Source organism: Ascidiella aspersa, chromosome 8 (genome assembly GCF_963924565.1).
Source record: "Ascidiella aspersa chromosome 8, kaAscAspe10.2, whole genome shotgun sequence".
Lineage (NCBI taxonomy): Eukaryota > Metazoa > Chordata > Ascidiacea > Phlebobranchia > Ascidiidae > Ascidiella > Ascidiella aspersa.
In genome coordinates, this window is record NC_139454.1 from 9,612,313 (window position 1) to 9,637,794 (window position 25,482).

General features: G+C 37.0%; 1 protein-coding gene across 1 annotated transcript; it reads left to right on the forward strand.

Moving 5' to 3' along the window:
- Positions 1-22,730, forward strand: LOC146135998 (hexokinase-2-like). The gene is made up of 22 exons (XM_083396122.1): positions 1-63; positions 887-1,049; positions 1,384-1,544; positions 1,618-1,737; positions 2,356-2,451; positions 2,697-2,796; positions 3,656-3,839; positions 4,649-4,804; positions 5,534-5,670; positions 7,368-7,615; positions 15,235-15,387; positions 15,557-15,719; positions 15,848-16,005; positions 16,086-16,205; positions 16,284-16,379; positions 16,958-17,057; positions 17,515-17,698; positions 17,773-17,928; positions 18,163-18,198; positions 18,422-18,558; positions 21,353-21,594; positions 21,990-22,730. The coding sequence occupies exons 1-22, from the start codon at positions 16-18 to the stop codon at positions 22,008-22,010; spliced, it is 2,979 nt and encodes a 992-aa protein (XP_083252248.1). The 5' UTR covers positions 1-15; the 3' UTR covers positions 22,011-22,730.
- Positions 22,731-25,482: the final 2,752 nt, after the last annotated feature.

A 25,482-nucleotide genomic window follows, 5' to 3' on the forward strand; every position in this document is an offset into this window, starting at 1 on the left:
CAACACTACAGCAACATGTCTGAATGCAACGAAAAACAAGAGTTGTCCATCGTCGAAAAAAAGGTACTAATTTTTTATGTTTTTTAATAGCTAATAAACTTCTGACCAAACGTATAAGAGTTTGTTTTTTCTTCGGTGTGTTGTGTTGCGTCACGATGACGTCAGATAGCAACGATAGCGTCATAGTGATTATGATCTGCGACGTTGTGTTGTCGTGGATCGTATGTATATTATACAGTTAACACTAGGGATGGTGGATACTTGACATTTCATTCCGATACCTGATATGCTGGACAAACCGTACCGCGATTCGATTCCAAAATGACGTCATTACTATGCTCAAATAAGTAAAAATAAAAATAGAGCATACAAAGGCAATTTTTATTTGGTTATTGCGCCTTTGGTTATTTTGCTAAAGAGTTAGGAAGCTTAGTTACCTCAAGTTGATAACCTACTTTTTTTTATTTTAGACTGTTAGTTTAGAAGCCTTCGACTAGGTTTTATTTTCCTAAAATTATTTGGGTTAGGGTGTGAGTTTGGGTGGGTCAAGTATTAGTATTAAATTTATTCTTCCATATTAATTTATTTATTGCAACTTCAATTCTGACAACACGTTTCATTGCTTTAAATAAAAAATTGGTAGGATTCTAGATCAGTGCCAAACTTAGTTTTCAATGTGAAAATTTCTGGTTTGGATAGCAAATCACGGTGTAATATTCATTTTTTTCTAGTAAAATTTTAGTCTGTTGAAAAGTGTGCTATGCATTTAATGGCGATGGTGTACAGACAAGATCTTGGCATGACATAAAATTTAGACTTGTATAGTGGTATATTGGCTTGTAGTTAATAAGGGCTAAAAAGGCTTTGCCTAATGTTTCCAACAAAGGTGAAAAAAATGGAAGAAAACTTCCACTTGACAGATGAACAACTTACTTCAATCATGAATCAAATGATTCAGGACATGAAAAATGGCCTTGGAAAAGGCACAAAAGAAATATCAAGCCTGAAAATGATCCCATCATTTGTCAAACACCTTCCTGATGGCACAGGTATTTTTAAGTTAAATTGATTTTAAAAGATGTGTGCATTTGCACATAGATTGAAAGTATTACTGAGAGAAAACACTAAAAAATATACATGCGTACAACAATTATTTTTCGATTTTATAAATGTGAAATGTGTAACTACCCATATGCTTGAAACCAATAAAATATTATTGTAAATATATTGCCATTTTTGTCCTTATTAGTATCACTGTAATTGGTAGGTAACATATCTTTGCCTGTAAATTTTGTACTGGACGCAAAATATCCTGGCCTAAAATGCCATGAAATTTCATTTGTCTAGCCAGAATTAATTTTGCATTGATGTCCTTTTTTATAGAAAGGGGGTCTTTTCTGGCTCTTGATCTTGGAGGTAGCAATTTTCGAGTTTTGCTTGTCACCATCAGAGAAGATGATAAAATGGCAGGACAACACAAAATCGACATGGACAGCCAGGTTTGCAAAATGCCGGAAGACATCATTACTGGAGAGGGGGAAAAGGTTTGCAATTAACTAAAAGTGTGTTGAACTTTTCTAATGTTTATCACTGTACTTTTCTTTTTATTATTTATAGCTGTTTGATCATATCGCTTCCTGTATGGCAGACTTTCTGAAAAGACTTGGGATGCTCGACCAAAGGTTACCAGTCGGTTTTACATTTTCCTTTCCGGTAAAACAAGAAAGCCTAGACAATGTAAGTAGGAGAAAAAATGCTTTAAAACCATGACCAATGATATTGGATTGCAGCCAATACCAAGTGGTAGTATTGGTACTTGTCAGATAGTAGGGTTGTAACAGTGTCAATCGATACAAATTTAATCTATGAATTTCCACCATGATTTATAATCCAATGCTGCAATTTTTTTCTTGAAAAGTCAACTTATCAAAAATAGTCTGGTAACACCTGGAACTATTTAGCTCATCTTTTACGCTGAACCAAATTGTGGTTTATAACCTATAAAAAATACCATAAATCAATTAACTAATTGGCTTGTTTAAGGCTTTAAGTATAGTAATAATGCCATGAGGTATTATATTGTGTTGCTAATTTTTTTAAAAAATTGGTATCGTTTGAAAAAAAAATGTGGATATCAATGACGTACCTGAGGGGGGGGTGTTGTGTTTTGCAAATAACTTACTGGGATTTGGAATTTCAGTCAAAAAAATTGTAAAATGACAAATTTTATTCAGGCGCTGCCATCGCATGTACCGACCTGTGTGTGGGACTAATTTTTATAAAATTGGTATCGCTAATTTGTCAAAATTAGAAGCCAGTGTAAAAAACAAATTTTTGTTGTTCTTTTGCATACAGGGAACTCTAATGGCTTGGGATAAGGGGTTTACTGCATCTGGTGTCATAGGAAAAGATATTGTCACCATGCTAAGAGAAGCCATTGAAAGGCGTGGTGTAAGATTTATTCATATTTTTAATTTTTTTATATGACTTAAAATATCAAAGTCATGCACCAATTCATATATTGATAAAAAAAATAACATTGCTCTAAAAATATTTTGATAATTATTATATCAAGTGTTTTTCAACGTATTTCAAAATAAGTAATTATGAACTTACCTTATATTTCTGTATGTTGTGCAAAGGGTATTCTGCACGATTATATTTTTCATGTTGTTCTACGAATTTGATCCTCGAAGGACTTTAAATGTGACATTTTGTCTGTTGTCAATGACACTGTTGGTACTTTGATGTCGTGTGCACATTCTCACCCCCAATGCAAAATTGGACTAATCGTTGGTAGGAAATTAGAAATGTGACATTGCTGCTATCAATGTTTTTTACACCGGTACTTTGCATGTCAGATTATAGACAATAAAATAATGATTTTTTTTATGCTTTTTGTTTATCAGGTTTGCCACAAAGTCTTTTAATTTATTTGCACATTGCAAAGTCCTGAAAAAGTTTTTTTTTTTTTTCAAAACATTGGTTTTGGGTTAACTATGGGTTTGCATTTAAAGTGAATTATTTTTCATATCATGTTTAAAACAAGTTGAGTGATTTTGAGCAGTGAAAATATATAAAAAATATATAAAGTTTTTTAATTTATTTCATCAAAACACGTGGCAACCCTGAATATAATATATATTTTGTTTCCTTTGTTTTTGTACGCTCCTTGGACATTGCATTTCAGATCCATTGCAAAGGAATGCTTAGAATAGCTTTTATAACCTGCTTTTACTAACAACTTGCTGAAGACTACAGTGAACAATATTTTTGTTATGAACGAACAGTGAATAGATGGATGGCCAGCATACTTTCTGTCAAACTTGAGTTTGAGTAGCTTGTCGGTAAATAGTTTAAAGATTAACTTCTGTAAACATGCAGTTTAGTTTTGAACATTGCATGTTAATCCCTGCATCACACATATGCCTAATCATTTCTGTAGCATTAACATTGCACCCTGCATGTATTAATTTTTGTTTTATTTTGATTGATAGTTTAATCTTGCTTGCTTATTACTTAAAGTCAAAAACAACTGTTTTTTGTAACCTGGTGAAACATTTTTTACAGGACTGACAATTTTTCACAGTCTTAACCCAACCTTTTATTAACAGAATATACATATATACATATTAGCACAGTAATTTACTTGTAGGTACTGGCTGTAATGCATGTTATATGGAAGAACTGTTGAACATTGAATCAGTTCCAGAAGACAAGGGTTCCATGTGCATTAACATGGAGTGGGGTGCGTTCGGTGATAACGGCACCCTGGAAAAGTACAGAAACGAGTATGATGTCTATGTCGATGAGCACTCCTCAAACCAAGGACACCAACTGTAAGTTAAAACATCACCATATGATGGGATACGGAGCCAGTTAAAAATAACCCTAATCCAACTCCTGAGTGCAACTCTAGCCAATAAAATAAACCCGAGTCAGGCTAATTTGCGATTCTAAAATCTCAGCCCGCATTTCACCGATTTACAACTTACTTAAGGTGGATTTTCAACAATCCCCTCATAATATTGTCATATAATTCATCCACTCACAGCACATGTTTGGCAAACATTCACCATTTGGTTTTCCACCTTTAAAATTTGGTACACAGTTTTAAAATTTGGTACTGCACACATCGGACTTGGGACTCTGGTAGTTTTAAAAACTAACCGATTCAGTCGAGTCCCGATTCTGACTTCAACTCCACAGCCCTGCTGATGACAAACGGACACAAATATTACATGGGAATTGTTTCACAAATGTAGTTAGTCTGTTATTAAAAGCTGTACTTTATGGTGCTTTAAACAACTTCCAGATATGCTTTTGCTTCGCACTTTTTTAGACTTGTTTATGTTAATTTCGTTTCAGGATTTTTATTTTTTTTATTTTATTTTTTATTTTGTTTAGTTTGTTGTGTTTTCATATATTGCACATGCTCTAGTTGGGTTTAAACATATTTAGTATTCACCTTTTAAATCTAAACTAACTTTACCAGTTTTTAATTTTGTACTTAACGGTAGTTTAATCGTAATTCCTTGATATACAGGCAAGATCATTTGATTTTACCATTTCCATTCAGGCAGATTCATTTCTTCAGAAGAAAAAATTGTTTTAATGCTTGTAGACGCAATTTGCCACTCTCTCGTAGGTATGAGAAAATGATAGGCGGGATGTACTTGGGGGAGCTTGTTAGACTGGCGCTCTGCCAGCTCACCAAAAATGGGGCGATCTTCAGCGGGACCGATTCGAAAGCCCTCTTTATCCCCGAAAACTTCGAAAGTGCTTACGTTTCGCAGATTGAAAGGTAAGCTCGAATACAAGCATCTTGAATTTTTTTCGTATTTGTTGTGATATTTTTTCGTCTCTAACTATTTTGGTTTTGTACTTCCATGCCCTAAATCTGCTTTTAGTTAGCAATGACTGAAACTTTCTATTATATTTCTCCACTGATATCTGGAATTTTAGGCCAAAAGTATATGGCCGTTGGTCATGCGATGCGATCCACACAACGGTATTACTATGTTGAAATAATCAGTATTGGCAAATAAAAACGCGCAAAGGTAATGTTTTTTCGGGATTATTTGACCGAAATTTGATTCGACGCTGAAAAACCTGTTTGTTGTTAATATGCGATTTTGGAAATCAATACCTTCTATAGCAGGGGTCGGCAACCTTTTAACAATACCACCCTACCTAGCATCACACGACTACCGATATTACCATTTGTTTTGGGGTATGGAGCCCTATCCATAGCGTTGGGATATCTCTACTTTTAATTATTAGGACTTCATAATAAAAAAAACTATTTGGGTACACTATGCACGGATCTGTAATGTAACTTGATAATAAATTGCAAAGCCAAAAAGGTAGATCGACATCATCTTGATTAAGACGTTTCGATACGAGCTTTTCAGTTGATGTGAAAAAAACTGCTTTTCAGTGTTTGACCGATGAACGAAAACACATATATTACATTTTCACTTATTCGTTCTTAATCTATAACCTTTTAAAACCATCGTTTTTTTTGCTACAGCGCCGAATCCGGTGACACGAATGCCATTCAGAACATCCTCAGCTCTCTTGACATCTCTGCTTTAAAAGGCGACTGCGAAGTGGTGATAAAAACGTGCCAGGCTGTTTCCAGGAGAGCTTCTCACCTTTGTGCAGCAGGTTTGCTACTCTTCTATACGTTAAATCGGGGATCACCGAACTTTTTTCGTAAAGGCCCAGATAACTGTTATGCCTGACGATCGAGAGCCGGATAAAATAGTTATGTCGTAGTTTGTTAACTCATCAACAATAAAACTCAAGGTTTAAAGACCAGAGTAAAAGCAGGATCAGACATTTTTTAAAGGAATATATATTTCGCCTATGCTGGCATCGTCAGTTCCCATGAGTAAAGTAAAATACTAGATAGAGCAAAGTAAAAAAATAAAAATTGATATAAAAAGTCAAAAACATATGAAATCACTAGAGATTAAGTAAAAAGTTTAAAAACAAAACATTATACTGTCAGAATAAAACTATCTGATGCAATGCAACACCGCGCGTACAAGGCAACATACGCGATAGGAATATTGCTAACTCATAATTTTCGTTAAATGAAGCAAAACCATCAATAACGACAGTAAGTTTTATAAAATTGTCGTCCAATTTAATTTTCGTTGAAATTTAGTGTTGAGTTGAATCCGACAAATTTCCGGCTGTATTTTATTTTCCTTATTAAAAACCTGTCGCTTTGATAAGCTGGAAATTTTCTTCGAAAAGTCAGTCCACTAAACGCGAGTCATGTAAGGCGCGCATTTGGCCTGAGGTGCAAACAGCAGTGTGAACATGTAAACAATTTCGACTGTGTAAATGCAACTTAACACGTCGTTAAGTGGGATACTCTTCCGCTCGAAACCTCAACCAGTTTTGCACTAACACGTCAAATTGCTGCGCCCACTTCGTTTCTGTAACCAAACTTTTTTGTATTACATCTAATTGGTTAGCACTAATGGTTATCTCCTGAGTGGACTTATATATTGGTATCAGCAGGTATTGGCCCAATATTTTATTATAAACATAGTATATAGCCCTTTTCCAAAACAAGTAAATTTCCTATTTTTTATTTCGGCAATTTGTCACTTTTTCTTTTCCCAAAACAAAGAGTTGTATAATAAAATATGTAGAGAAACTGAATTTTATTTGTATGTTTAATCGATTTAAATTATTACCATATCCCGGATATACAAAAAAACTATATAGTCTTAATGTTGTTAAAGAGCTAAATTTGTCACTTTTCCTTCTTCAGTTTTCGCTTTAAAAACCTACAATGTCCTGCCTTTCTCATAGATAATATTATTTTCTATTGGTATATTTACATAAAACAGAAAATATTCAAAAAAGGGATTTTTTAGAATTTTATCAAATATTAAGGCTTTATTATTTGTATTAAAATTACTAAGAAACCCATTGAATTGTGTTATAAATATTTTTACATAGTTTGGATAAAATCGTTTCGCGGCCCAAAATATCGAGTATCTATAGCGAAATATGAGTGATCGGTTTCTACAAGCTACTTTAAGGCTTCTCATATCAACTACATCTAGAAATATCTACGAAAATCAAAATAAGTACACATATTTGTGAAAAAGTTAAAATTGCTTCGGCTACAAAAGGCGTTGTTAAGTACGGTAAGACTAGGGATAAATTGACACGTTGTCGTTCTATCCCTAATCTAACGGCGAGCCCTTATTTTGACTTATAGTTTGGATAAAATAGGTTCGCGGCCCAAAATGTCGGGTATCTGTACAGCAGCAAATGATCAGTGATCGGACATACAAAATCTAACGACGAGCACCCTTACTTTCTTTCCCTGGCACCAGGTATAGCAGCGGTGGCGCGCAAGATCAAGGCCAACCACCCGGAGCTGGACAACATGCGACTGACCGTCGGGGTGGACGGGACAGTGTACAAGAAGCACCCGACCTTCAGCAAGCTAATGGCCGACAAAGTGCGTGTGCTGTGCGCCGGCGCTGGCGTCGAGGTCGATTTCGCGCTTTCTTATGATGGTAGCGGCAAAGGAGCGGCCCTGATCACTGCGGCTGCCGACAGGGCCCGGGCGACCGATGTGGTGAGTTTTGAGATCGTTTTTTTTAATTTCGTTGGCATATTTTTAATACAGAGGCACAAACTGCATGCGTAACGTCGATTTTTGAGTTTTTAACCTTATATTAACGTTTTTGTTTGAATTCTTCAAGACCAGCGGCCCAATTCAAAAAAATAATATTTTCATATTTTTTTTTTAAATCTCAAGAATACTTTTTAAAGGATTATTTCAGTCGAGCGAGCCAAACACAAATTCGAAAATTTTGACCTTCAGCTTTTCAGTCGAACGTCAAACCAAAAAGATCTTAAATAAATTTTTTGACTTTTCAATTGGGATTGCCCTTTGGACAAAACAAAATATCTTTGTTCTTATACAGTAATATATAACCTTTAAGCAGGTCTGCATGCCAGAAGCACTGATAATTTAAAAAATTTAATTTTACCTAAAGCAGGCCGCTAGTAAAAAAAGGGTCAAAGTTGGCCGCGCGGTAAAAAACGAATTCAGAAGCACTGATTTATAGGAACTTTGTCCGCAAACCGAATTGAACCATCCTTTTTAGCGACTTCAAATAATTTCTCTCAATCTGGTGAATTTTTTCACCGAAGCCTTCTAATTGGACTAATTTGTTTAGATGGTCAACGGCACTTGCTGACGCTCTCTATACAGCAGCCATGACGTCACGTGCCCGCAGAATATGACGTCATGATTTTCAATCCGCCCAAATCACAGCGAAGGTGTTTCTTCTTGCAGTCGATTGGTGGATTCTTGTATATTTTCTTTGTTTTTGTGGCTTACTTTTGTTGGTTTTTAGATGCTCTTTTACACAAAGTTCCGTTTTTCTTTACCATGCTAAAGTTCCCATATTGCCAAATTCAACATTGCATAATGTAGGCGTTTGTAATATTGCTTAGTAGTGTGGCTTTGACTTTTGTCTCAGAAATTAGGGCCTTTTACGTATTTTTGTCTTTTGACTGAGTTATGTTTGACTAAAGTGATATATTATCGTGATGTTTGAGGTATAAATTTTCCTATTTAAGCGTCCATGTTGCTTTACACAACTTGTTTTATGTGCAAAATTTGTGAAAATATTTTGTCAGGGCCAATGACTTGACTTCAACAAATAACTATGAACGATTATGATTTTCGTTTTATAACAAGTATTTTAAGCTTGTTTGCTTCCACTTGAGTTATTTTAAGATGTATTGTTCGCAATAGCCATGGCAGCCTTTTGTTGTTCGACCTTCCATCGCGTATATACTTGGCTTTTGGGCCCTGTTTTATACTTGACAGTAGGGATGTTCGAAAATATTGGAGCGGAACCAATGCCTGATCCTATGTGATAATTTCGATAAAAATGTTGATTTTTTTTTTCAAATATTTAAATATTGAACTGCTTGTTTTTCATTACGTCACGAATCTTAGATTAAATATACACCGATACTGAATTTTAAATAGAAGATAAATAGGCTTCCTAGCGCAAAAGCAAATTTCGACGTATTACCCTGGAGATCATTACCACTGCACTTTGCAATTTATTTTATTTTGCCTATTTGACCACAGTAAAGGCGTTACTCGCAATACTTCATGCTCAAAATGTCGTGTATCCGTGTTGAAATAAAATATCAGGTATCGGGTATCCCTACCTGAATTACTAGTTAACTGCAGTAAATTACTAATTAATTTGTTGCTGCGCCTTTTGTCTTCGACGGTTCTGGCATAAAATAAAAGCCAGCATATATTTCCAAAAGTTACATTGTCAGTTTTTTATTTCAATCGGCATTGGTAAAATGTAAAGATTATTTGCACTCACCCGCAGTCATTATCGTCATTTATTTTTAAATGACCGAGGCGGTATAGCTTAATGAAAGAGTTCACTGCTGTATATTTTCGTTTTTCAAATGTCCGCAACACTGAACAGAGAATACTACTCTTGATGTTTTGCCTGAATTTCTGAGTCAAACCCACCGCGTAGCTTTTGTAAGCCTATAGTTATAAATCCACATGTATCCAGGCTGTAGCGATAAAAAGCGTGGGAAACATTATATAGCACTATGAGTTGAAACATATTAATTATTATAGATGTTTAAGGATCACTAAAGATTTATTAATATAACAGTAGGCGATGTGGTAGGTTGGCACACAAAAATTCCAATTGTAATCAGCAACGTCCGACAGTTTCGGATCAATATCGGTACGTGACGACCCGAAACTAAATTAATTTTCATTTTAACCAGACTATGCAATCAGGTTTTCTAAATTACATTAGAATTAGATCAATTTAGTTTTCTTAAATTAGATTAGAATTAGCGAATTCTCGAAAAACAGAATTTAAGCTAGAATTTCACACATTTATCATTCACAGTAAAGTCTAGTTTTAATCAAAATTTATTAATGGTAAATATTTGTGTTCTATTTTTTATACGTTCTAGCAACATCTTATACTTTTAAGATTGTTAAACTCACCTAAAGTGGTTTTTACCAAAGTGTAGTAATTTAATTTTTTTGTTTCCACTGAGAGATTATGAATGCCATTGTACGAAGCAGGGCTGCCGAGTCGGTTAAAAAGAACCTGAGTCCGACTCCGGTTAAATGTGCGATTTTGTCGAGTCCCGAGTCCGGCCCGGACTCTACAGCTTGTATTTCACCAATTTACGTAACTAAAATATCGTAGATTTTAAGCAATCCACTTATAGGGGTATCGTAGCATTCATTCACTCACAACACATGGTTGAAAAAATTCCGCCATATAAAATTCCACCTTTACAATTTCCATTTGGCGGCCATATCAGTTTTAAAATTGGGTACAGCGCATGCGCATGTCGGACTCGGGACTCGGGTAGTTTTACGTGGTATTACTTGAGTCCCGAGTCCGACTCCGGCCAAAAAAATAAACCCGAGTCCGGCTCAGGCTCTACAGCCTGTATTCCCCCAACTTGCGTAACGAAATAAGGTTGATATTCAGTAATCCACTTCTAGGGGTGTCATATAATTCAGTCCCTCACAATACATGGTTGGAAAATATCCACCATATGCTATTCCGCATTCAAAATTTACAGTTCGCGGCCATATCAGTTTCAAAATTTAAAACTGTGCATGCGCACGTCGGACTCGGGACTCGTTTTTTAGGTGGTCCTACTCAAGTCCCGAGTCCCGATCAAAAACAAACCGACTCCGTCGAGTCCCGAGTCCGACTTCGCAGCCCTGGTACAAAGTGGCATTTTTGGTCAAGTTCGAATAAGATTAGAACTCGAATTAGCTGAATTTTGCTCTAATTCATTAAATAAAAAAAAACAGAATTATCTTGTTGTCCAAGTCTGATTTCAGCCTTAGTTTGTTCAAAGGCCAACAAAGAAAATCTTGAGCCGAATCAGTGTTACAAAAGCTATCCGATTTTGTCTAGAACGCCGTTTGAGAACCTGTATTAACTAGTGGTTTCCTTTTTTTGAAATGAATTGTCACCAGACGTCGCTACAGAGAGGTTTTTTGTCTATACTTTAAAAGTTTTGAAAATGTGACCATTTGCTTTTGTCAATTTCTTATTTTTAATTGCTATTTCAATTGCCGAAACATATGATTTTGCCGTTATATGTTTTTTCATAAGTCAATAACCTTTTATGGAATTTTACGTACGGTATTATATGCTTTTTTCTAAGAACTACAATGTGGTTATATGTTATACCATATTTTCATATGCTGAACTTTGGATCAAAAGGAACACTGTTGCTTCAAATGCACGTACAGCACCTAACCGGAGTACATATATATATATTATAAATTAATTACATTTTTTTTTATAAATTAAATGTATAAAAAGTTATTTTTTTATTTTTTAATGGATGCATGCAAATATGTATTGTTTGTATGTAAGAATATAAATTAGTCACACTGGTTGGCCCAGTAATTTGCGTAAACCTGTGACAAAGACACAAGTCATTTGAAAATGACTAGTTTTCTTTGCAAAATGACTAGTTAACGACGCACCAAATACTCGTTTCATATGCCAAGCATGGCCAATTCACACCGTTTCAATGTTCTCTCAAATCACGAGTGACCAACCTACGGCGCATGCGACAACAGTGACGCACTTTATCCCAGCGATAATATATAAAGAGCACACCTGAACATTAAAGAAGAAATTTCTGATTCATAAAAGTATACAACAGGAATTTAGGTAACCTAAATATAGCAATGAGTTTTATTGTTGTTTTTTCCGTATGCACTATTATTAAAATAATATAAACATTGGCGGAATAGGACAAAAAATAATTGCCCGGTCCTGGCTTAAGTGAATAGTGCTTCACTAGACGGTACAAAGTGTGCATGAAAACAGGGTTGTATTGTACTTACGTTAAATTTTTTAAGGATTTTTTTTTTAATTTTTTTTTTTTTTAAGGCCGTTCTTTTGAATGCGGGGCAAAGTCTAATAGTTGAACTGGGTTCCGTATTAACAGACATTCTGGGTAATTCTCAACCCGTCTGAGAATGCACTTAGCAAACAAAAACGGCCGAGTAAAACAATGGTCCAAAGTCCCGCTGTTTGACAAACAGGTGGCTGTATTTGCCTAGTTAAGGCGTTATTGTTTGAACTGAATAGTAAACGTTATTGTTGTTTTGACGCCCTAAAAGCGCAAAATATTGACAAAAGAGCACGGTAAACACGAACCTCGTTTAATGTGCTCACATTGACTGGTTGTCATAAAACTAGGGTTCAAAGTAGAAAACATTTGCTATCAAAAAGAAAAAAAAAATACATGTTTACAACACTGATTTTCAGATATGACGTCACTAAGTTACGCCATAAAACGACCGAACTAACGAAACCTATTGCGTATCGTTCGAATGCAACACTCTTATATCGGAATGCGGATTCGGACCGTCCCGACTTATTTTACCACTGCATAAAATTTTACCACGTTTATTCAAATGAAACAAATCCTTGCCCGAGTACAAATAAGGCAACAACAAGTTACTATAGCAGTGAAAAACGTGTAGCCTACAATTGTAGTTAGTCGCTGGTTAAATAGTTTTGCGCGTGTCAATTGTCACACATTTCTTTCCACAGTTCAACAATGGGTGTTAACCAGTGGTGGGATTCAATTTTTTTGTCAGCCGGTTCTATCACAAAAGTCATATATTTCAGCCGGTTCTGTTACAAAAAGTCATATTTTTCGAGAAATAAGTATTTGAAAGAACAGGATGCAACCCAAGGTTCCAGCGAAAGGTTGGAATCGGCTGAATCTTATCACTACTAACAGGCAGCCACACTAAAAGCAGCAGTCGTCTCATTACTTGTACTTATGACGCAACAATTAAATTTTCAAATAATCACAAAAGGAAAAGTACTACAAATATAAAAATTAACACAATGTATGATTGTTACGTGCGACCTTGACCAATGTACATTTTGAAAAAACAAACACGTGAGCTACTTGGATCTAAAAAATCAATGTATGGAATAAGATGCAAAAATCCATTGACAGTAACCAGTAATGCTAACCGGTTCGCTGATCTCATAAAATTCCGCGAGACGGTTCCATAGAACCGGTGCGAACCGGCTGAATCCCACCACTGGTGTTATGGACTTCGATACATGACAACACTCTGGTGAAACGAAGCCTGGAAATCGCACGTGCGTCTGGACTATTCTGTCGTTTGACGTCATCAGAATGTTGACGTAACGTGTTACTTAGGTGACGGCCGTTCGCTTGGTCACGAGCCAAGCATCATTGTGTCCTTTCAACCTTAGACAGCTAATGTAAACAACTCGTCGGGTCCAAGTCTCAGTGGAAACTATCTATTTCGGGATCAAAGCGGCCACAAATGCGGGGAAACGACCGCACCCCAAAGGACAAGTGTCTCCATATCAGTAAACGTTGAAGCACGTATACCCTATTTTTCATTGAGTTTTTTTTTTACGTTTGGCTTATAAAAACAAACGTCTTGTAGTTGTAGTAATACGTTTGTAAAGATTGAATTGGCCATTTTTAGTCATTATTATTCGGTTGTTCAAACTACAAATAAGAGGTGAAATGCAGCCAATAAGATCAAGCTTATTAACAACGGTAATTACTACAAGTTTCGAAGTGATTAAAAACAATGATTATAAGGTGTTGGTACGCAAAGAACAATCATCACTATGAAATTGAATATGAATCAAATATTTTCAAGCATTTTAACGACAAATGTTACAAACTTCGCTCGAAACTGAAACAAGATTGTGCAATAAGTCCAACTTTGCTGCGGTTCATCGCTAGTAATCTTGTCCTCAAATGATGCACAGAGAACAGCGCCAATTGAAAATTAAAAAGTATCAAACTTTATATTACCCTTTTTATCACTTTTTCCTAAATAAAGTTTAAACATGCACACAGAAGAGAACCAATAAACCGTATCAAACTTCATTACTAGGTTATTGCGATCAGGTTACTTCTAGTTAAAGTTCGTATACAGGCCACACACAATTGAAAAGTGGCTTGCGTGCCAAACGCATGTCAGATATTTTAAGCTTTAAAATTGTAGGTGTCGCGATTCCGAAAATATCGCCAGTAATCGCTTGCTTCAAAGAGGGGCCTGCATATTTCGCACGGAAAGCAAATCCCGCTTTTTGTTGGAAGTCAGAAGACTGGAAAGTTTTGTCCATCGGGAGAAAATACCCAGCTACTACGTTATTAGCCTTCTTTCACTGAATACGTGCGCCCAAAGACCTGCTGCCAAACGAAAACAGCAGTTCTCAGTGGCGTGACGAAGGCGTTTCCAACGAAGCCCGACCCGTTTGCGTCACAGGAAAAGTAACGGCGACGACCGCATTGCTTAAGCATAGAACATCACCTGTCTTGTGGTGCGAGCTACAAGAAAGCTGCTGGACATTCAAACCTCTGCCCAGCTAGCCACCTTACAACACACTTTCAGTCGTACGCACAAAACATGCTATTTTGAGAAGGCGAAGTGTAAAACTAGAACATTGTCTTACAAGGTAACGTTAGAAGATGGGGTTGTTTGTTTAGGCATATTGAGGCTTAATACTTTTGTTGATTCAGGGTAACAACATTTTTCTCTGTTTTCTTTCTGCTGTGGGGGACGTGACAGGAAACAGCAGTCCTGAAATCTTCTAATGTGTAGGCCCTTTATTATTTTCTTCCGAGTTTTATTTTGTTGAAAAAATTGTCATGCGCTTGTTTAACATTAACAAATTAAATTGTTGTTTTTCTGTTTATGGCGGTTGGAGCTCGGTAATAGGTTCAGGTTGTATAGGTATTAATTCGATTATATTCAGAACTATGTTTTATTCCGACGTTGATGTTGTTCTTATTTCTGTCAAATCAGAGCGAGCAAAACGACACTTTCATTTAGTAATGTTAGCTTAGCGCAAGAAAGGGGACTTTTTAACCCGTAACCGATGGCTTCCGGTCCGGTGTACTATTAAACGTAAGTCGTTATCGTTGGCCAACAAGCGAATGCATAAGGGCTAGATCACTGTTGTGGTACAGTACACATATGTGTAGCCTATAAATCTTTTATTGAACTTCAGCGTTAGCCCTTTTCGCTTTAATCAGTAGTTGCACGCGTACGTAAAAACAACGAGAACCAACGGAATAAAATACTGTGACCAACGTTGACACACCTTCTCTGACGTCACGCGTTAGTATAAATACGATGCGGGGAGGCAAGGTTGTTCATACGCTAAGCTACAGCTACTACTGTATTTACTACTTCAGCAAACAAACTTATTCATCTTATTGAAAACTATGTCTGGATACTGCGAAGAACAAGTCATTCCTGAAAGTGTCGAGAAGAGAGTAAGTTTTTTTAATTAATTATTACTAAGTTTCTTCATCGTACTGTAAGTAAACACAATTTTTAACAAGGCAGCAGTTGATAATAAGTCGTTACTTTAGTAACGATAATTTACGGGCTAGACATAACTTTAAAAATATTACTTTTAGAATTCAAGCTTCAATTTTACAGGTGAAAGAAGTTGAAGAAAAACTCAACTTGTCAGATGCGCAGTTGACTGCAATTATGGACAAGTTGCTGGCAGACATGGAAAAAGGACTCAGAAAAGACACAAACGAAGAAGCCAGAGTCAAAATGATCCCTTCATTTGTCAAAGCCCTCCCCGACGGAACAGGTATTTCAAAGCGTCTTGTATGTACACAAGAAATACTATTTCCTACACTTTGCCATGTTATTTTAACTTGAGTTTAAGTATGTATGCTGTTATTGGCCTGAAGTTTCAGTTTAATTTTCTTTTTACAGAACGCGGGTCATTTCTTGCCCTTGATCTCGGAGGCACCAACTTTCGAGTGTTGCTCGTCAACATCCAAGAAGCGGGAAAAGACGGGGAACCGAAAATCAACATGGACAGCCAGATTTACAAAATGCCAGAGGATGTTATTACGGGAGACGGGGAAAAGGTGCGCAAAGTGTTTGTTTACTAAACATCTAAAGATTTTTTGGGGGAAGGTTGAGTTTAAACTAAAGTTTTTGTGTTTAGCTTTTCGATCACATCGCTTTTTGCATGGCTGACTTCCTCAAAAGACTGGACAAGCTCGATGAAAAACTACCGGTCGGTTTCACATTTTCTTTTCCCTGCAAGCAAAAATCCCTCGACCAGGTATTGCATATTATTCATACATATTTGTCTAAATAAACTTTTAGCTTGAAACGAAAAATATTTATTTTTTCTTTAAAGGGAACTCTCATCACATGGACAAAGGGTTTCACTGCCTCCGGCGTCGTAGGCCAAGACATTGTCACAATGCTGAGAGAAGCGATAGACAGGCGTGGAGTAAGTTTAACATAATGCATTTATCTAACTTACTTGTGTCAACAATGATCCACCTGGTTATTATGCACTGTTTTCACTCAATAAAGTAGTGTTTTACTATGTGTTTAAATATATTTTTATAATAAAAACTATTTTATGAAGAGAAACAGGGCAGATTTTACACCCTTCCTCTCGGTAAAGTTAATGCTATCTTTTAAATGTATTTGCATCAGTGTATCTTGTCCATCTATAAAACTCTTTTCTTGGTCTATCCTTAGGATTTTCAGTGCGACATTGTGGCTGTTGTAAATGATACTGTGGGAACTTTGATGTCGTGTGCACACTCTTACCCAAATTGCAAAGTTGGACTCATTGTCGGTATGAAGCTAGGGACAGTAGTGTCACTAGAAAAGCTTTTAGCTGGCAAATGGTGTGGTGATTTTGAAGCCATTTTTCTTTTACAGTATTTTTACAGCACGCAACAAAGTTCTTCTTTTCTCTTTCTTGTCATCTAGAAGCTTGGGTGTAGAATCTGCCTTGTATTTGTTTTCTTCGCTTATTAACCTATCATGCGATTTAACCACTAACCTAACTTGCAGGACATAAATGTCGACATTATTGCTATCGTCAATGACACGGTTGGCACCATGATGTCTTGCTCGTTCGACCATGACAAGTGCTTGGTTGGGTTGATTGTTGGTAAATTCTTGTTTTTTTTTTGTTTTTTCAAAATCATTACTCAATGCACGCCTAAATTTAAATATTTGCTTGGTGTGATAATATATGCATGCAATAGCTGTAGAAATATTAAAAAAATTGTAAAGACCTGCTGAAAAACCGGTAAAAGCAGAAATCATTTTTTAGGATTAAATCAGTTGAGAAACTGGCAATGTTTCTTTTAAAATAGTAAAATGTCTAAACTTACTTAATTTAAATAAAAAGATGATTTCTGCTGTTTCTGGGTTTTTTAACAAATTTAGAGATTCAAATTTGAAACACAAATTGATCTTTCACACTCATGCTTTAATTAGAATAGTGGTGAAGCTAACATTTAAAAATAAAACAAAATTAAAACTAGTAGTCACATGGATATAATTCTACAAGCTGTTTATGAAAATAACCGAAAAACAAAACAAAAATTTTTTTTTTTCTTAAGGCACTGGCTCCAACGCCTGCTACATGGAAAAGCTCTCCAACATCGAGTTGGTTCCAGAAAACGAAGGCAACATGTGCATCAACATGGAATGGGGTGCTTTCGGTGACGATGGCTCGCTTGACTTGTTCAGAAACGAATACGACACACACGTCGACGTGAACTCTTTAAACCGCGGAAAACAGCTGTAAGTGTAAATGGCACATTTAAAAACTTGTTAAACTAAAAACATATTTTTTTAAATTTTTTTACTGTTTTTAGATATGAGAAAATGATCAGTGGCATGTACATGGGCGAAATAGTTCGACTTGTGCTCTGCCAGCTTACCAAAGACAACGTCATCTTCCACGGCAAAGGATCGGACGCCCTCTTCACAACCGGAAAATTTGAGAGCTCCTACGTTTCGCAAATCGAAAGGTGAGCTGAAAAGCGATCAAGGAACTTAGCCTTAAATCTACCGATGAATGTTGTTGTGTGTAGTTTGTTTCATTTCCACCAAATCACTGTTTACATGGTGCGATGATTCATACTTTTTACATGTTCTAAAATCTAAATGCATGCCAATAAAACTGTCCCTCATTAAGCGTTTGTGTCTTGCCCTTTTTCCAAACTTGCCAGTAATCGTGTCCCTTTTTTTCTTTTTCCGCCTAGTTTTGCCAAAGCTGACGCCAAAAAAGCCCAACAGCAGTAAGTTGAATATTTTTTCACTGGTGCACAAATAGTCTTAAGCATGCCACAAACCATTAACCCTATATCAATGCATGAAACACTAACTGTACGATTTTATATGCCAATATTTTACCAAGCAATCTTGGTTAAATAGTTTACTTTGTTAATCACAGGAGCAACAAACTTCTAGTAAGAAATAAGTTGTGGGCATTTAAGTAAACTTTATCCACTTTTTTCTCAGTGCTGCCCCTGGTGGTATGACTGCTGTGCAAAACATCCTGGCTTCGCTTGACATTGGTGCCATGAAGGCGGACTGTGAAGTTGTCATCCGTGTGTGCGAAGCTGTTTCAAGGAGAGCTTCTCATCTCTGTGCAGCAGGTTTGTGGCTGTTTTCTTTTCTTTTAAATGTATGCTTAAAACAAAGTCAGAAGGGTATTAAACGAGAAATTATATTTCACAATTTTTTTGAAAGCTTCTGGAGCATGCTGGTAGGTTTTGGGTAACGTTTTTAAATGAATAAGGTTTGTGAAACGAACAAATAATATTACCTACTTCTGTACATGGGGCTTAATATTCTTATCATGTTAAAAGCATTTTGTACTAAATTACGTAATTTTAAAGCTAATTTATTTTTGAATTGAGCAAAACTACCCAAATCACTCTAGAACCACTCATTCACTTCTAGAACTAATGTCATTTCCACAAAGAGGTCAGTCATTCTTCTTTGAAATCGCCGATCGTTTTAATTAGTTGGAAAACCAGTAGATCCGGTTTCCAATTGTTTAGGAATGTGGCATGAAAGCGTTTCGCGGTTTAGCATAATGTAAATCAATTTCGCTCTCCGGCATGAATTTTAGATGCGTCTGGTTCAGTCGTGGGCGTGTCCACGTACGTTCTCGCTCGCCATTGGCCGAGAGAAACACACCTACCGACGGAACCAGTCGAACTGGTAACGTGGTGCTTTTAAACAGCTCGTACCACCAGTTTTTCAGCTCCCTTGTAATTAGTCTTTGCCTATACTGGAATTCCGAAGCTTAAAGAGCCGTCACGAAATTCAGCGCGTGCCTTGCCTTAATAAACTGGATACAGTTTGCTGTTTTGAAGTTTGTCCCATGTAAAGCTTTAAAGACGGTCAACATTTTTTTAAACAAGAATTCCAAATGATAGATTTGTAATTTTCATAGCTAAAGAATTTCATCCTGGCTAACTTTTATTTTTTTACAATAGCTAGATATAGCTTCTTCAAAAAGAAACTAAATCTAGCTTTTCATTAGAACGCTGCTTAAATTTAGCGAAGTAAATGCGCAGATTGACTTCGTCCTTTTAAACAAAATCGACAACTTTTATGCGATTTGTCAAAGTCAAAATAACAAAAAGGCTTGTTTCGTGTTTCAAAAATACAAGTTGTTAGTGACCACCAACACTGTGTGTATCATACGTGCTGTCAGGCCGCTCAGGTATGCCTTGTACTAATATCCGGATTAAAACCACACGAATATAACGCGGCCTCACAGCGATGACTCAAGGGATTTCGTAAAACTCTTAGACGTTTCCTCCTTTGGCTGAAACCGGCCCAGCCCCTTTTTGCCGCGTTCCTATTGGTCGGCGTCGCTCTACGCCCCCTTCGCCCTTCCGAAACCACTCGATTGGTTCGCCGGAATTTTCCACTAAAAGCGCTTTTCGTAACGCCCCTTGAATGAATGGATGACGTAACAAAGCAAACATCAAGCGAAAATCAGAAAGGAGGGCAGCTAACCCTAGAACGTATTATTGTAGTTTTGGCCGCCCAATGCTGTTTTAATCACGGTCATTTTTTTAAATTAGTGTTATTTCCAAATGATTGAAAAATGGTTTAACATCGCTTTTGTTATGTTAAAAATATGATCGTGTCAGTTATTGTAATACAGCCATGTCCGTAGCTAATAATACATCCATTTCACCGCTTAAAACGTGGTATTATATAATATAAACGTATTTTTTTAGTCGGCAAAAACAAGTAAAACTAATGCTATTTTACTCGTCGAAAAAACTGGGGTTGTAAACGTTTACTTGTTTGTATATGCGAATGGTGATCGACAAGCAAAAACCTGCTGGTCTCAAAAGTATATATACCCTTCAATATATTTTTCCAAAGTTTGGGCATCATAAATCATAAAAAAGTGTCACTGTGTTAGACATACACTATCGGTCTAACAAATCGCTTTATCGCGTCTTACGTAATGTGGAAACTTCTAGAACCGGCTGCGCACTTTGCTCTCGCAAGCTCTCCTAGAGCCACACCGCGCATTCCTTTCGGCTATAAACTGCGTCGTCGTTACGTCACACCAGACAGCGTCGCGTGACGCGCTCTGACGTCACGTGTTTGCCACGTTCAAGGTCGCGCAAGGCTATGAGGCGGGTTGGCGTGATTGTGGCAGTTTACCTGCCCTCAGGGGAATTCAACGAACGGTCGTCGCGGTGCTTTAGTTTAAACTTGGGCACGTGGCAAGTTTGAAACCAGACACTATAACGTTTTTCCCTTTTGGCGCATTGTTGGGTTTGGTGGCGGAATTTATATTGTCAATGCAAAGTGGGTTAACTGGATGAACGACTGTTAATCTTACTTTGCACACGACGCATACATTTAGTCGAGGCTTTTTTTATCAAATTAAGGCGTTTTCAAATTAAAAGAAAAAATACTAAATAATTTTATTAAAAAACTAAACTCTCTGTTTTCCTCTGGTTTAATTAAGATATAAGTCGTTGACATGTTTGAAAATCACCGCACACCCAAAACTGAATTGGTTTCGATTCGCCTGGAATCAAAGGCATTTCGCAGCAATTAAAAGGCGCCCGTAAAGCCAATATGGCGCCGCCTTCGTTTGCCGTTAAAGGAAACAAAGCAATCCTGTGATACGCCGTAAACCAATGTATGTAAAAACAACAGTCGTCGTTAGCATTTCGAGCCTGGCCAAATGACTTTTATTTCAAAGGCTGAACAAAGAGCAGCAGGTTTTGTTTAAAACTAAACAGAATCCCGTAAGTTTTACACCTTTTTTCTCTCAGACGCACCAAAATGCACGAGCCACCAATTCAAATTTTAAGGCTAAGCAGTCAAACTCGATGTAACCCAATTTAAAAGAGATCTCAAGCTATTCCGCCGAATAACCAACATTTTATTCAATCCTTCCAGGTATCGCAGCGGTGGCGCGCAAGATCAAGGCCAACCACCCAGAGCTGGACAACATGCGACTGACCGTCGGGGTGGACGGGACAGTGTACAAGAAGCACCCGACCTTCAGCAAGCTAATGGCCGACAAAGTGCGTGTGCTGTGCGCCGGCGCTGGCGTCGAGGTCGATTTCGCGCTTTCTTTCGACGGTAGCGGTAAAGGAGCGGCCCTGATCACTGCCGTAGCTCACAGACTCCAAAATGTGGTAAGAATCGTCTGATATTTGTGTTTCGCAGGTTTTTTCACTTCGATTTGGGCCGAGACTCAGAAGGCAGTGTAAACTGCATACGCGTAGAGCGACAAAACGTTACGTGCAAATGTCTTTACCTTGAATTGCAGTGATAGATACATAAGCCTCGAACTATCAAAATAGTGTCTGTACAGTTTACAACTAGATTATTTTAGATTTTTTAATTTAGATTGGAATTTGAAATAGGCCTATTAGCGTTTTCAGAATTCAAACATTTTAGTTTTCTCAAATGAGATCAGAATTACAATTACCGAATTCTCGAAACCAGAATTAAAAAAACTGGAATTATCTAGTTATCCAAGTCTGCTGACACGAACAAACATGTTTATCGATATTCTTCTACCTTTCAGACGTCAAACGGCGTTTGCTGATAGCGGACCGACCCACGCACCAATACCGTCTCCACTTCTGCTGCGCAAAGTTCTCCAAATGAACGCCGCGATTTTCCCGAACCAGAGAAAACGAACTTGTCCGTCGGTGTTTCGCGTCGTTCGCTGTTAGTCATATTTATTCTTTTTGCATTTCCTTTTCTTTTGTCAGTTTATTGCTGTTTATAACCTGTGCTTTTGCCGCGCACTTTGTTTTTGCTTGTTTGTTAGGCATTTCACGAAAAATCGGCACATAAAAATGTTACATTTTTTAATTTTCTGAAGCAAATTGAAAATAAAATGGATTCAATTCATCAGTTGAAATCATCGAGAAACGTTCCATAAACATTCTCGAGTAACATAAATTGTACCCTTGTTTTGTACAATTATATCGAAAGGTCGCAACACGATTTCCACTGTTGGAAAATACTCTCACAGTATATACCTATAGATTCAAATGCGAGCCGTTCTTTTTTCTAGCGCCTTACCTCAACGGAGCAAAGGTATTTTGCTCCTTAAAACTCTTTCGGTACTGTCCGTAGCGTTTCGCCTGTTTAGCATACGTTTTTTCAATAGATGTGATAGCTAGCCACTTCGAACGTACCAATGAACGTCGTACATTGGCTTCGACCGCTTGCTTGTATCTTGATGTTATTTATGCGCGTATTTATACATTTTGTCACAGAGCTCTATATACAAATAAAAGCACTGGGCCACTGCAAAGTTGTGAGATTTCAATTAAAAAGATGATCAATCCAAAGCTAGGCGCTGCTATGATCTGTTTTTTAGCTTGCTTTTTAACTGAGCCTGTATTATTTAGTTAGAATAGGTAAAGACACAGACTTCTAGTGAAACCCCGATTGAATTTTACTGCATACCAGCTTTTAAGGTTTACATCATGTCACGGTTAGTTTTAACGGACCCTGTTAGGGGGAAGGTGAAATGCAAACCCAAGTAAGTCTATTCATTTCTTGCCTTAAGTTTGTTCGCATTTTCGCCGTTATAACATTGGCCGGTAGGATTTCATTTCATGCTTTAGTTCACAATCAGGGAAAGTACTCATAGTGAAAAGGGCGGGTCTTCCTAAACGGGGGCGTACCGCCATTATATAACACGAACAGTTTAAGAATAGGTTTCTCTTACAGCAGAACAATGAACAAATATCTCACCTACATGGCGTAAGAAATATTGTGTACAGTCGCGTATTATTTATAACCCCAAGGCGGCTATTTCAATACACGTCGTTCCAAGACAAACACGGCGTTTTTCGGGTGTGTTTTGAAACCTGATTATTGAGCGGCCAACGCGTTGTATACAGTTTTCCTGCGTTCCTAGTATAGTGACAAAGGGAGTAGCGTGGGTGTAGGCTACAAACCGCACAATTGCAACTAGCCAAGAAAGAAAAAATATACTATATAATTTTTCTTTTGAAACAAGTAGGTTATTGTTAACTAAAATAATTCCCCATAACATATCAGAGAACATAGCCAATAAAAACCTGTTAGCAATTTAAAAAATGTAAAGTCATTGTGGCAACTTACCAAATCAGTTTGACGCAGATTTTCCCTAGCTTGTCTTCATTTAAACTTTGTGAGTTTTTGTTTGCAAGGGTTTTATCAAAATGGATACAAGTCTCAAAAAACATCAGTTTACTAATGTCTGGCTAAAAACAGTAACATACTCAACCACACGGCAACTCTATTAATAGCTTTGGTTTGCAGAAGGTACGGCGTTTTCTAGGCGTGTTTTGAAACTTGATAATCCAGTACGGCCAACGGGCTGAAAGCGTCTGTTCAATGAACTGCCGTAGAAGCACAACAAAAGGCCCAAACGTAGGCGTCCAATATACTGTTAAATCAGACTTGCATTCTTTCTGATAACAACAATAATTACAAGTTTTGAACGGGTTTATGCGCCCTATCATTGCATAAAAGATGCACTTTGATACTGTCCAGAAATAGATGGCTGGACGTACCATTTCAAGTAGGCTACCTTAGTTTTGCAAGTTCAAAAACGGTTTCTTTGTTAAAATTTTTAAAAGAGTTGGTTTAGCACAACATAATCTAAAAATATGATTCGTTTATGATAAGTATATGGCTTCCTATTTGGATCTGGCCAAAATAAAGCAATTCGCACGACTCACTAGATACTATCTTAACAATAGTAAGAAATAGTTATTCTAATAATAGCTTTGTTGAAAGCGAGCTTAGTACGCACGGAGAAGTATTTTTGGCCTAAAACGGCTGATATTTCCGCGGCATTGACTTCAAGACCTACAATATTAATAGAAGAGCTTGGTTGAGGTTTTGACCAATTCAAAATTGCTGATCTGTCTGGCAGCAATTTCACACATAAAATCAAACCAATTGGCTCGCTGTCATTATTGAATGCAAATTTGGAACGCAAGTTAGGCTACCTAGTAAAGAAGCGAAATACGAACACGGAAAGGGGTAAAGTGTAATTTAAAATACGTCTCAAAAGTCCTAGTACCAGTCTAAGTCATCAGTTGCCTAAGTGTCACAGTCAAATCATAATTACAAGTCAACTTCAACTTATTGCCATAAAAATTAAACGTTACACTATTAACATTTTTAAAGTTTAATATGAGCAACTAATTACGACTAACAAAACGCAAAAGCAAAGAAAACTGTTTTAAATGCAAAAATTAGGATGAATAATGCGATTTTTTTAAATGTCCAATTATAACACCTAATTTTAACTCTAATCATTTGTAACTAAAATGGACTTCGAGTCCGCAGTACTGGTTACCAAAAACAACACATCGGCAAATATTATTATACTGTAATGAATACCACTATCGTTTGGACTAAACTGGTGAGAAACACGTTTTTTAATATGTTATTATAATTGCAAGTAAAACAGGCGTGTCTTCACATAACGGGTGGGTCACGAGCAAGCCGAAAAAAATGGGAAAGAAATGGTTCCTCTTACAGCAGGACAATGGGAGTATTTCGCACGCAGCGCAAATATTCTTGGCACAAAGACGCATCTTATTTATATCCTCAAGGCGGCTACTTCCATACATTACGTTTCGAGACAAACATGGCGTTTTCCGGGTGTGTTCAAATACCTGATAATAGAGCGGCCAACGGGTCGTGAAGCTTTTTCCGGTGTTCCTAGTAGGGGACACAGGTGGGTCGGGGCAAGGGGAGCGGCGTTTCCTTACATAACTAAAACAGTGGAGTAATGTGGGCGTGTACAGCAGTGATTCTCAAGTGTATCACGAAATTTTTTACGATGGTGGAAAATAATGGATTGCGTGAAGACATGTAGGAGTTTAAAACAACTGTAAGCGTTCAAGACTTAAATCCACACTATCCATTAGGCCGGAGTTCCCAAATGGGGGTCCCGCAACGCCAATAGGCCTACAACAAATTCACACAAAGTGTTACATCTATGTAAAATCTTTGAAGCATAATGGTTAAAAAAAAGAATAAAGAGTTATTCGAAACGT

What these genes read in the sequence shown, in the direction of transcription:
- LOC146135998 (XM_083396122.1), top strand. Translation starts at nt 16, where the DNA reads ATGTCTGAATGCAACGAAAAACAAGAGTTGTCCATCGTCGAAAAAAAG. An exon ending in CAAAATTGGACTAATCGTTG is followed by an intron (nt 2,797 to 3,655) that starts GTAGGAAATTAG and finishes ATTTACTTGTAG; the next exon opens with GTACTGGCTGTAATGCATGT. An exon ending in TTCTCACCTTTGTGCAGCAG is followed by an intron (nt 5,671 to 7,367) that starts GTTTGCTACTCT and finishes CCCTGGCACCAG; the next exon opens with GTATAGCAGCGGTGGCGCGC.